At 42.0% G+C, this 13872-nt stretch overlaps 1 protein-coding gene across 2 annotated transcripts in view; it reads left to right on the forward strand.

Moving 5' to 3' along the window:
* The window catches only part of evc (EvC ciliary complex subunit 1), a 45103-nt gene that overhangs the window by 29077 nt on the left and 2154 nt on the right, over window positions 1-13872 (forward strand). For both annotated transcript variants that reach the window (XM_078210195.1, XM_078210196.1), the window contains 5 exons: window positions 2714-2858; window positions 4835-4946; window positions 5764-5890; window positions 9598-9688; window positions 11771-11886. In XM_078210195.1, the coding sequence (XP_078066321.1) occupies window positions 2714-2858; window positions 4835-4946; window positions 5764-5890; window positions 9598-9688; window positions 11771-11850 (555 nt within the window). In that variant the 3' untranslated portion in view covers window positions 11851-11886. The remainder of the gene's footprint in view (window positions 1-2713; window positions 2859-4834; window positions 4947-5763; window positions 5891-9597; window positions 9689-11770; window positions 11887-13872) is intronic.

Below are 13872 nucleotides of genomic sequence, written 5' to 3' on the forward strand. Positions count from 1 at the left end.
GCTACAACTACTGGTAGTCTTCTCTCTTCCAAGCACCAACTGCCTTAGAACATAGAACATTACAGCGCAGAACAGGCCCTTCGGCCCACGATGTTGCACCGACCAGTTAAAAAAAAAACTGTGACCCTCCAACCTAAACCAATTTCTTTTCGTCCATGAACCTATCTACGGATCTCTTAAACGCCCCCAAACTAGGCGCATTTACTACTGATGCTGGCAGGGCATTCCAATCCCTCACCACCCTCTGGGTAAAGAACCTACCCCTGACATCGGTTCTATAACTACCCCCCCTCAATTTAAAGCCATGCCCCCTCGTGCTGGATTTCTCCATCAGAGGAAAAAGGCTATCACTATCCACCCTATCTAAACCTCTAATCATCTTATATGTTTCAATAAGATCCCCTCTTAGCCGCCGCCTTTCCAGCGAAAACAATCCCAAATCCCTCAGCCTCTCCTCATAGGATCTCCCCTCCATACCAGGCAACATCCTGGCCTTATCTGGGAAAAATCACAGCGACAACACCCAAATCTCAACAGACTCCCATCCTGTATCACATATCACTATAGCGATAGGGAACACCTGGAATGTTGGTGTGAATACTTCTCACCATCATCCTAGCAACACAGTTTCCTTTTCCCCGTGGTTCATAATTACCTTAGGGACATTTACCAATTTCTCACACCAGGAATTTTCATTTATCTTGGATTTAATAATTTTAATCCTCAAATTAAAAGTTATACTTTTGAAACATACCAATTATAATATCAGATATTTTTAATAACCATCGGAGAATTCAGATGCAGAGGTCAGTCAAACTTTCAATCGCTCAAGAATTTTCTGTAAAGCTCCTTGCCAGAATCACAATTTTAGAAAATTTACCTTTATGTCAATGAACTCTGCAGGTTCTGTGAACTAACTGACATGACATTACTTTAATGAGTTTCTGTTCAAATTCCCATTGATATTTATGCTAAAATGTTAGATCTCAGTATTAAATATTAAACTGTGTTAAAAGCTATTGAAGTAAATGAAGAGCCTAACTTTCTTTGACATTAGGTGAGGTTTATCACTTTATTTTTTAGTGTCACAAGTAGGCTTACATTAACACTGCAATGAAGTTACTGTGGAAAATCCCCTAGTCGCTGCACTCTGCCACCTTTCGGGTACACTAATGGAGAATTTAACATGGTCGATGCAATTCTTTACGCCAATCTGAGGTCCCTACCTGATTCAAGGAGATGACCATCATCCCACTACCAAAGAAAAGTCAGGCAATGTGCCTTAATGACTATCGTCCGGTGGCTCTGACATCCATCATTATGAAGTGCTTTGAAAGGTTAGTCATGGCACGAATCAATTTCAGCCTCCCAGATTGCTTGGATCCACTACAGTTCGCCTATCACTGCAACAGGTCCACAGCAGACGCCATGTCCCTGGCCCCACATTCAATCTTGGAAACACCTAGATAACAAAGCCACCTACATCAGACTATTTATTGACTACAGCTCAGCCTTCAACATTATTATTCCGACGAAACTCATCGCCAAACTCTGCGGCCTGGGGCTCGGCTCTTCCCTCTGCAACTGGATCCTAGACTTTCTAATCTACAGCCTGCAATCAGTAAGGATAGGCAACAACACCTCCTCCACGATCATCCTCAACACCAGTGCTTCGCAAGGCTGTGTCCTCAGCCCCTTACTATATTCTTTGTACACCTATGACTGCTCGGCCAAATTCCGCTCCAACTCTATTTTAAGGTTTGCTGATGACACCATTGTGGTGGGCCAGATCTCAAACAATGACGAGACGGAGTACAGGAATGTGATAGAGAATCTGGTGAACTGGTGCGATGAAAATAATCTCTCAAAGTCAACAAAATGAAGGAGATAGTCATCGACTTCCGGAAGCATAATGGAGGACATGCCCCTGTCTAAATCAATGGGGACGAAGTAGAAATGTTCGAGAGCTTCAGTTTTTAGTTGTCCAAATCACCAACAACCTGGCCTGGTCCCCCCCATGCAGACACTATAATTAAGAAAACCCACCAACGCCTCTACTTTTTCAGGACACTGAGGAAATTTTGCATGTCTGACTCTCAGCAAATTATACAGATGAACCATAGAAAACATTGCTTCTGGTTGTATCACAGCTTGGTATGGCTCCTGCTCTGTCCAAGACTGCAATAAACTACAAAGGGTCATGAACGAAGCCCAGTCCATCACTAAAACCAGCCTCCCATCCATTATCTCCATCTGCACTTCCCACTGCCTCGGAAAAACAGCCAGCATAATCAAGAACCCCAGACATACACTCTTCCACCTTCGTCCGTGGGAAAAAGATACAAAAGTCTGAGGACACATACCAACTGTAACACTACATTCTGCACTCTCTCCTTTCTTTCTCTATGTGCGGTATGCTTTGTCTGTGTAGCGTACAAGAAACAATACTTTTCAACGTATACCAATCATGTGACAATAATAAAAACCTAACCAGCATGTCTTTCGGACGATGGGGGGAAACCGAAGCACCCGGAGAAACCCACGTAGACACGGGGAGAACGTGCAAACTCAACACATAGTGACCCAAACCGTGAATCAAACCCAGATCGCTGGCACCAAAGCAGCAGTGCTAACCAATGTGTCACCGAGCTTTTCCACAAGACCAGGAAGTAATTAAAAAAATGTTGACTTGTGCATATTTGTTTTTTTTTAGAATCTACTCGTCGAGAGAGCAACTGAGAGTGTCTATGTGACCATGGAAGGTGCAACCAATCTTATCCAGAATTATTACCAGCAGACAGAAGAAATCATTGAGGTGTACAGAAAAGACAAAAAGAATCAGCTGAGGCTCATGCAAGGTCTCAATAAGAATTTACTTTTCTTTTTTCCTAAGTGAACAATGGATCTGGGTGGGGAGGGTTAGTTATAATCAATTTGTAAAGAACCTTCCTCTGTTACTGTGACTTGCGGAGGTTGGTCACACTTTGTGACATTCACTCTCAGTAAAACCTGACCTCAATGGGGAAGACATGTTAATTATCCACAGTTGCGGTAAGCAAACATTGTGGACAACAAAACCAAGAGAGCAAAAGGTATTTCCATCTGGGTGAAGAATAGATTACCAATTTTATTTAATTAAAGATGCATATTTTGTAATTCGCAACAATGTATAATCGATCAAGTAAGTGACTATCATGTTACTTGAAAACGTGACTTGATTCACATAGCCAATATCATATATTATCTGAAGTATAATATTGGATGACAGTCCAGTCCTGGATTAAAACAGTTTAGAAACTTGTTGGTGTCACACCAGATTTCCTTTAACTTCCATATCAGTTAACAAATTTGGAATCTCAATAGAGTTGAGTTATTGGACCAAGACCAAGAATGACAATTTATTTTATTCATTCATGGGGTATGGACATTACTGGTATTTATTGTCCATCCCTAATTGCCCTTGAGAAGAGGCAAAGGGAATGTTTTGTGAGGAAAGTTTGAGTAGGTTTTGCTGATACTCAATGGAGTTTGGAAAAGTTGAGATGCGACCTTATTGAAACATGTAAGATTCTGAAGAAGCAGATGCTGAGAGAATGTTTCCACTTGTGGAGGAATCCAGAAATGGGGTGGGGGTGGGGGTGGGGGGGGGGGGGGCACACGATTTCAAAGGAAGGGGGCTCTTCTTTAAGATGGAGATAGGGGCCTGAATTTTCAGGGTGGCAAGCACTTGGCATGGAAGCTATCCCTGCTGACACTGGCAGGCCCACTGCCATTTCATGCTCAATTGAGCATTGATTGGCAGCATGTGGGACTTCCATCCGCTCTTAAAAGAAAGTTATGCCTTGAGGAGCTGTCAACCAATCTGACTGACAGCTCTCCAAGCTGTCCAGCCACAGTGCTGCAGTGATCAGATGCTGTGCCTCAGCCTAAGTCCCGGGATCACACTTGAGGTAAGTCCTGGTGTTCTCTGGGGCAGGAAGGTAGAGGATGACGAGGGCGGGTCAGAAGATGAACAGTGTTGGTGTCTGAGTTAGGCAGGTGGGGAGGGGGTGGTGGGGGAAGGTAGGCAGAGCTTTAGAGCTTCCAGGTCCCAGAGGGAGGGGCACCCTAAATCAGAAGGTTGAACAGGCCTTTTAATTTAATTTATTTCATTTATGGGATATGGGTGTCACTGGCGGGCCAGCCTTTATCACCCATCCCTAGTTGACCAAGGACACTTGAGAGTCAACCACATTGCTGTGACATGTGTCACATGTAGGCCAGACCAAGTAAAGACAGAGATTTCCTTCCCTAAAGGACATTAGTGAACCAGATGGGTTTTTTCGACAATCGACAATGGTTTCATGATCATCAGTAGATTCTTAATTCCAGATTTTTTTATTATTGAATTCAAATTCTACCATCTGCCCTTGTGGGATTCGAACCCAGGTCCCCAGAACATTAGCTGAGTTTCTGGTTTAATAGTCTAGTAATAATGCCACTAGGCCATTGCCTGGCCCTTTTTATGTTTTTATGTGTGGTCCCTTCCACCTCTCTCAAAACCACTCCATCTTGACAACACCTTTGATTATCCTCCCAGTATCTCCTCCATTTTTGTTTCTTGATTATGCCATTTGTTGGACCACGTTTGTACATTTTTCTACTCAAAAGTGCCGTAGAAATTTCTTGCATATTGAAATGCGTTTTCTGATAGCAGTGCTGCCTTTACAAAGTGAAAAGGAGGTTCAGGATTTTAATTTCAAATTTTGTAATTAATTGAGTCCCTTGTTAGTGTCTTCGATTAATGAAATGTAGTGAGAATTGTAATTTGAAGTGATGTCTGTTCCTTAATCAGAAACATTTAGAAGACAAAAACTTAGTGATGAGAAGGCTTTGGAGGAGAACCTCAATGCAGACTTAGTCAATGTGAAGACAAATCCTCCTCTACCAAGAAGAATTCAGAACCAGTGAGTAAAATGTTATCAATCAGATTTTAGTGGGATGGGAGGAGGAATTAATGCAAAACCATTCTATTTGAGGGTAGTATTATTTATGTAACCTGATATGGCTTGCTGCATTTAGTTAAATTCATTTTTAAAATGCTACTGTTGCTGTCCTTTTTTCTAAAATTAAAACTGGTATACAAAACAATTAAGCTAAATTCTGAGTTAATGCTATGGCTACCTCCACGCTTCTTCCAGCTCACACCTGTCACCCAGCAATGAAGATCCCCCCCCTTGGCGGGCATGGTCTCCACCCAAAGAGAGGTGCATCTGTGAAATTCATTACCACAGAGAGTAGTTGAGGCCAAGTGTTGGGTGATTTCAAGAAGGATTTAGATTTAGCTCTTGTGGCCAAAGATTCAAGGGATATGGGGGAAAGGTAGATCTTGATTTTGATGATCAGCCATCATCAAAATGAATGGTGGAGCAGGCTCGATGGACTGAACAGCCTACTCCTGCTTCTAGTTTCCGAGGCAGACAGGCAGCTCTAGGAATTTTCCCAACTTCCCATGCCCACCTCAAATGAAAAATCCAGGCCACGATCTCTAAATGGTAAACGTTTGCCTGAAAACACTCCAGTGAAGTGACTCGGGACATTTTTACTGTGTGAAAGGCTTTAGATAAATATAAGCTGTTTTGCTGTATGTTTCCGAGAATATGAGCATTACTGTCACATCCTCTCAAGGCCCAATGTCTGTACAATTTACAGACTGAAAACTTGGAGAGAAGAATATTTAATTTCGAGGTAAAGGTCTCCCTCTTTCTCTATTGTTGCTAACAGGTTGGTGCTGCAACAGAAGAGGACTAGATCCATGTTGTTGCTTGAACAGGAGACACACATGGAGTTCCTAAAGCAGAGGACAGTGCTGCTCCATCAGCTGAAGGAACAGGTTGACAAACGCTTAAAGGTAAAACAGTGGTCACCAATTGTAATTGATTAATGCTTCCATGAGTCATTAATTATCTACTGTTTAGTGGGGACATTAGCTAGTTTAAAATAAATGGACAAATAGCTGTTAAAATATTAGAAATCAGGTGCACGTGTCAAATATTCAGCTCTAGTTATTAGATTATGTGTTTTTGTATGTAAACAGCAACTGATGTATAAGGCCCCATTGGGAGTATTGGGAGCAGTTTTGGGCCCCATATCTAAGGAAGGATGTGCTGGCCTTGGAAAGGGTCCAGAGGAGGTTCACAAGAATGATCCCTGGAATGAAGAGCTTGTCGTATGAGGAACGGTTGAGGACTCTGGGTCAGTACTCATTGGAGTTTAGAAGGATGAGGGGGGGATCTTATTGAAACTTACAGGATGCTGCGAGGCCTGTATAGAGTGACATGGAGAGGATGTTTCCACTAGTAGGAAAAACTAGAACCCGAGGGCACAACCTCACGCTAAAGGGATGATCTTTTAAAACAGAGATGAGGAGGAACTTCTTCAGCCGGAGCGATGAATCTGTGGAACTCTTTGCCGCAGAAGGCTGTGGAGGCCAGGTCATTGAGTGTTTTTAAGACAGAGATAGATAGGTTTTTGATTAATAAGGGGATCAGGGTATGGGGAAAAGGCAGGAGAATGGGGATGAGAAAAATATCAGCCATGATTGAGTGGCAGAGCAGACTTGATGGGCCGAGTGGCCTAATTCTGCTCCTATGTCTTATGGTCTTATGATGGCAGTAAAAGAAAAATCTTAGCAGTGCAGCCCATCAATAGAATAATACAGGATTTTCATTTAGCTTGTGAACTTGCTGTTGTACTGAATAACTTGCTAATAACATGGCTCCATATAAATTGTGCAAGATTTATGTTTGTGCCTTTTCAGATTAAATTTGCCTCTGATGTAGCTGATGGGATGGAAGTAATAACTCATGCCTCTCCATAGCTTATTGTGTAGCTCAACCAATCAAAAGTTGTCCAAATTCAGCCAGCAGTCTGTGCTGAGTTAGGTCAATTGAACCCCAGTGGTGTCAGAGCTGTGACAGTTCATTCAACTCAAGAGTTATAGAAAGGGAAAATGAACTGAAGTTTCTAATTCTGATCCTTTTAGATTGACTAGTGCTACAAATACATTTGTGAACATTAGGTGAGGACAGAATGTTGTAGAAAGTTGCTTGGATCTGATTTTTAGGACTGGAATCAAACAGGAGGTTCAAGACCAGGGGGTTGGATTGGACCATTGATTTCAATAATTTATGTGAGCTGTTAGTGCTTCTTGTATCTCCTCAAGCAGATCGCTCCTCTTAGCACTTGAATGTGAGGTCGATTGCCTTGCCTGAAGGGACGGGGAGGACTATGAGTCAGCAGTGGCCCTCGGATGTGCTGTGGAGCACACCTGCCTCTTCTGGCTTCACTTCAAACTTAAGAAAGAAATGAACTCATGCCCCTAAAACATACTGGTTGGTCTGCTCAGAGCAGCCGGATTCTCGGTGTGAACCCAGAAGAGCCGAGGCTGAGAGGGCCAGGGGGGCTTAAGAATTGAGGCTGGGCTAGGAGGGCTTGAGAAGACCCAAGGTCGGTGGGGGTGGGGGGCCCGAGAAGAGTTAAAGCTGCTGGAGCTGAAGAGGAGCATGTGGGTGAGAGTATGGGAGCGGTTGAGAGTATATTGGTGAACATGAAAGTGGATGGGTGAGGGCGAGAATGGGTGAGGGTGTGGGTGAGGAAATGTGTGTTAGTTTGTGCTCCCATTAAAAATGACAAAACAAAGGTAAGAATTGGAAATATTTGTTGAATAACAGAACTTTATTATAATAACAGTACACATAAAAGACATAAAATATGTTTCTTTGTTTTGAACAAAGAAAATTACAGCACAGGAACAGGCCCTTTGGCCCTTCAAACTTGCACTGACCACGCTGCCTGACTGAACTAAAACCCCCTACCCTTCCGGGGACCTTATCCCTCTATTCCCTCCCTATTCATGTATTTGTCCAGACGCCTCTTAAAAATCACTACCGTATCTGCTTCCACTACCTCCCCCAGCAGCGAGTTCCTGGCACCCACCACCCTCTGTGTAAAAAAAAAACTTGCCTCACACATCTCCTTTAAACCTTGCCCCTCGCACCTTAAACCTATGCCCCCTAGTAATTGACTCTTCTACCCTGGGAAAAAGTTTCTGCCTATCCACTCTGTCCATGCCCCTCATAATCTTGTAGATTTCCATCAGGTCGCCCCTCAACTTCCATCGTTCCAGTGAGAACAAACCAAGTTTCTCCAACCTCTCATAGCTAATGCCCTCCATATCAGGCAACATCCTAGTAAATATTTTCTGTACCCTCTCCAAAGCCTCCACATCCTTCTGGTAGTGTGGCGACCAGAATTGAACACTATATTCCAAGTGCAGCCTAACCAAGGTTCTATAAAACTGCAACATGACTTGCCAATATTTAAACTCAATGCCCAAGCTGACAAAGGCAAGCATGCCGTATGCCTTCTTGACTACCTTCTCCACCTGCGTTGCCACTTTCAGTGACCTGCGTACTTGTACACCCAGATCCCTCTGCCTATCAATACTCTTAAGGGTTCTGCCATTTATTGTATATTTCCCATCTATATTAGACTTTCCAAAATGTATTTTCTCACATTTGTCCGGATTATACTCCATCTGCCGTCTCTCCACCTAAGTTTCCAACCATCTATATCCTACTGTAACCTCCGACAGTCCTCATCGCTATCTGCAATTCCACCAACCTTTGTGTCGTCCACAAACTTATTAATCAAACCAGTTACGTTTTCCTGCAAATTATTTATGAATTACAAACAGCAAAGGTCCCAGCACTGATTCCTGAGGAATGCCGCTAGTCACAGCCCTCCATTCAGAAACGCACCCTTCCACTGCTACCCTCTGTCTTCTATAACCGAGCCAGTTCTGTATCCATCTTGCCAGCTCACCTCTGATCCCGTGCGACTTCACCTTCGTACCCGTCTGCCATGAGGGACTTTGTGAAAGGCCTCACTGAAGTCCATGTAGACAACATCCACTGCTCTACCCTCATCAATCATCTTCGTCACTTCCTCGCAAAACTCAATCAAGACATGACCTCCCCTTAACAAAACCATGTTGCCTCTCGCTAATACGTTCACTTATTTCCAAGTGGGAGTAAATCCTGTCTTGAAGAATCCTCTCCAGTAATTTCCCTACCATTGATGTAAGGCTCATGGGCCTGTAATTAACTGGATTATGCTTGCTGCATTTCCTAAACAAAGGAACAACATTGGCTATTCTCTAATCTTCAGAGACCTCCCCTGTAGCCAGTGAGGATGTAAAGTTTGTTTTTGTATGTTTGTACATATTGCGCAGTAATAATCAATTTTTTGGGGTTCATTCTGCAATATAAGGTTGTTTCTTGGGAGTTCCCAAAGGGTTCTGCGACTGGCAAAGTTTGGGAAACCCTGTTCTAGAGTATATTGTTGCAAGGACCTCCAGAAGAGCTCCCCCCTATTGTACTGGAGTGACAGTTTTTGCATTTGGCACACCACCTAGCCATCTGAATGAGATTGTCAATTTTGTTTAAATTGATGTCAAGTTAGTGATGGTTTTGAATTCTCATTGACTTCACATAGGAAATCTCCAAAATATTTGACCTTCAGTAAATATTTTTTCTGTCTAATTTCACCATTTAGCTGGCAGAACAAACGTTCATGTCCCAACTTGCTGCTTTAGCCAGAGTTTCCCAGGCAGATTGGAAGCCTTTGGAAAAGAAATTTCTTTCAGGTAGGGAACTAAGTTTATTTTGTTTCAATATATAAAAGTTCTAGGGTTTCTTTGAGTTGAACTTGACACTTTAAAGGTCCCTTGAACCTGGTTAGAGATTCAAGAACAAGTGACAACTGCAGTTGCTTCACCCCATTACAGAGCCATGCACTTTCTTACCTTCTCTTTCCGGAGAGGACATTGTGTTCACTAATTAGTAAACCATGGTAGAATTGTAGAATGTTACAGTCAAGAATGAGGCTGAATTGTCTGATTTTCTCTGCACAGGCCCCTAGTTCTCATCCTACACATGCTCTGCATCCACCTTCACCCCCCCCCCCCCCCCCCCCCCCCAACCCCACTCCGAACTTTTAATTTTGCAAAGTTACTGGGCAGGATTTTACGGTCTTGCTCGTCCTGAAACTGTAAAATCCCTCCCGAGGTCAACGGACTTTCCCATGTTCCTCCCCTCGCCCGCTCCAATTCCTGTGGCGGGCGGGCCGGTAATATTCCAGCTGCTATGTATAAGATAAACACACAATACATTTTATAATGAATTATCCATTTCTAAGTCTCAATACAAGGATATTTCTACAGGTCACCGATGCAATTAAAGGGACATCAGACAACCACCCAATCTCAGTAACCCTCTGAGTAACTAGCATTAATTGCAGTCTCTCTTCCCCCTCCCTCGGACTCCTTGGCTGCATTATACTTTAAACCATCTTTCTCCGGGTGTTCTATTTGTAATTTCAAACTTCTTTGTTACATCTTCTCTTGCCCAGGAAAATCAGAAGAAAAAGGGAACTGAATATTATTTAAATAGAGAAAGAATACAGAAAACTGTAGCACAAAGGGATTTGAGACTCCTTGTGCATAAATCACAAAAAGCTAGCGTGCAAATTCAGCAGGTAATAGGAAAGGCAAATGGAATTTTGGCCTTTATTTCAAAGAGAATGGTGTACAAAAATAGGGAAGTTTTGCTAAAACTATACAAGGCACTAGTTAGACCACATCTGGGATATTGTGGGCTGTTGTGGTTCCCCTATCTAAGGAAAAATATACTGGCATTGGAGTCAGAACAGAGAAAGTTCACTAGGTTGATCCCAGTATGGAGGTATTTTCTTATGAGGAGAGCTTGAGTAGGTCGGGCCTGTACTCATTGGGGTTTAGAAGAATGAGAGGTGGCCCAATTAATGCATACAGGATTCTAAGGGTGCTTGAGGAGGTTGTTACCCCTTGATGAAGAATTTCAGACCAGAAGGCATATTCTCAGAGTAAAGGCACATTTAAGGCAGAGATGAGGAGGAATTTCTTCTGAGGGTAGTGAATCTGTGGAATTATTTGCAGCAGAGGGCTGTATACACTGGGTCATTAAGGATGTTCAAGGTTGAAATAGACAGATTTTAATCAGTAAGGGAATCGAGGGTTATGTGATAAGGCGGGAAAGTGGACTTGCGGATTATCATATCAGATCAGTCATGATTTCATTGAATGCTAGAGCAGATCCGATGGGCTGAATGGCCTACTTCTGCTCCTACATCTTAAGGTCCTCATCTCTATCTCTAGAAAAGGAATGGTATCTTGCTATTTGTCCAAAATCATATTATCCTTTAGCTAAGTACAGACAGGTCTGAAGCCATTTTCTTTGGCTCGGATGCAAAAGCTCTTGATTTTATTTTCCTCCCCATGTGTTTTCTATAGCAGTGATTTAAAATTTGTGAATTGCTTGATTCCAAACTAATTTTCAAACCACATTCAGTGCACCATTGGAACTACTAATTTCCATAACCGGAACGTCAATCTTCTCCACCATTTTCTCATCATCCACAAAGCCCCACTCATTGATTCCAAACTTCTTTTTCCTTAATTACAGATGAAAAATTAACCTTGCATGTTATATAATCTTCTAAAACATCCTTTTCTCCTACTTACTGTTATAAAGTAAGATGGGACCTCCACTTATTTTTGAAGAGACATTTATACCTGTGTTCAAGGTTAATATGGATTTTCTAATCTTAGATGACATTCAAAAATGGCACTTTAAAACGTTCCCAATTATTATTTATTCTCAATGTAAAACATTTGTAAATTTCCAAACAGGAGCTATAAGTGGAACATATAAGAGGAAGGAGCCTAGAAATACCCTATTTCCACAACAGGCTGAGAGTGATGCCACATAAAAGCATTGATTGGAAAAAAATGGTCCACCCTTTGAGGTATGTTACAAGTTATAATATGCTTCTATTTTGATTTGATTTATTATTGTCACATGTATTAACATACAGTGAAAAGTATTGTTTCTTACACGCTATACAGACAATATGTTTTTATTCCACCTTTGATATTCACTGATTACCGTGAACCAACATCAAGTTTTATCTTTGTTAGGTTTATCAGATACTCTGTTCTCTGGACTGCCCTCTGACCTTGATTGTGGTCTTTCCATTATCCTGATGGTATATCTCCTGTTCTTTGTCCTCTCTTTACTCGTTTACAGTCAATCCATCTGTCCTCATGTTCCCCCTTTCTCTCAGAACAAAATTCCTCCTTCTAACCACTACCCTATCATCATTACATATCAGCATTCTAACATTATCAAACTTAACCAAAATCACAAATTAATCATCTCCTTGAAAGTTCCAGCTCAAGCCCAATCAGCTTGGATTTTATAGATCAGTTTTCCATTTATTTCCTACATCGCATACCTTTGGACATCTGCCTGCTGTTTAATACTTAGTAGTATCTTCATCTATTGAAGATCTTGATCTCCAATTTCCTCTGACCTCAATGGAACTCTCACTGCCTCCACTGTTGCTGCCTTCTCCAAAAACAGTTATTTCCTCCTTTTATCGAAACATTGGGCTCGGATTTTCACCCTTACTGTGAGAAATGAGAGTCAGGGCAGTTCCCAACTTCACCAACCCAAATCTGTCACTTCTTCTCATATCTGCCATATCTTCATCTCCAAGAAGAATGGGTGGGCAAGGTTCAGATCTGCTGCCTCCTGAGGCAGAGCCGAAGAAGTCTGGGTGCCAAGGCAGGCTGGTTAGAAGACCCACCTCAATTCTCTGGGACATCAGCCCAGCTCTCCACATTGTCCTTATGCCAGCTAACCCTCCCACTTCATCCCATGCTCCGGTGCCCCTCTATGTATCTTCCATAGTCGAGTATCACCCAGTAATCACTGTACAGACTCAGGAGCATGTAATAAGACTTTTTTTTTGAATGAAACTTCTAAAGAAATCTAATAAAACCGTCAATCAAAGACACTGCACAGAAATAAAAAACCTTTAGCTTCACTGAGAAAAACTTAAATCCCCTTAAGTAGTCATTAAGTTGTGAAAACAAACAAACTTCTATTTGAAAACCACAAAGACAGATAACCTTATTGTAGCCTCTTAATTGTCAATCAAACCATGCACTAGTTCTCTGGAAACCATGTAAACAACCACCTGCTGAACTAAATGCTTTGTAGGCTTTTGAAATTCAATCAAGCATTCATAACAGACAGAGCTGGCAAACAAATTACTATAGCTCCAGACAATAGAGCCTATTAAAACTGAAAGAAAGATAAAATCTAAGTTTAAGCAATTGGCTTTTTTTTTCAAAGCAAAAGCCACTTGGGCATTTCAAAAAGCTATTCAAATCATGACAGGAGAGTTCCTAGACACTGTGTTCTCCAGTTTTGAATGTATTTTAGCAGTTTTTCCAGTGGGAAAAGGTACTTTAATGCACCTCAACACTTTCACAATGCTGATAGTCTCCTTATTTTTCAGGAGGGAGCCTGTGATTGATCACCACAATAAAAATACATCAACTTTATAATACAGTATCTTGTAATGACAATCAGCATTGTCAAAACATATCACACTTACCTGTCAGAATATTCTTGACTCTTCAGCAGGATCTCCCAAGTTGCCCGAAATATCTGGGGTTTTTTTACCAAAGTTCACCAGATCCAACGAAAATACTGTAGGACATTAAATACAAATTTCCCCTCGACCTTTCAATAGTGACCCTGATGTAACAGGATGCACATGTCAGATCCCACCCCCAACCCTTTCCCAACATAGGAGGTTTGTTTGGGGCTCTTTTTGAGGGAAAGGGGTATTCAAATTTATGGTCCTGCAGCTGCAATTGTGCCAATTCTCACACCCATTTCCTGGTTTTCTTGGGACAGGAAAATCAGCCAAGTGTTTTCC

Source organism: Mustelus asterias, chromosome 1 (assembly GCF_964213995.1).
Source record: "Mustelus asterias chromosome 1, sMusAst1.hap1.1, whole genome shotgun sequence".
In the NCBI taxonomy this organism is placed as follows: Eukaryota; Metazoa; Chordata; class Chondrichthyes; order Carcharhiniformes; family Triakidae; genus Mustelus; species Mustelus asterias.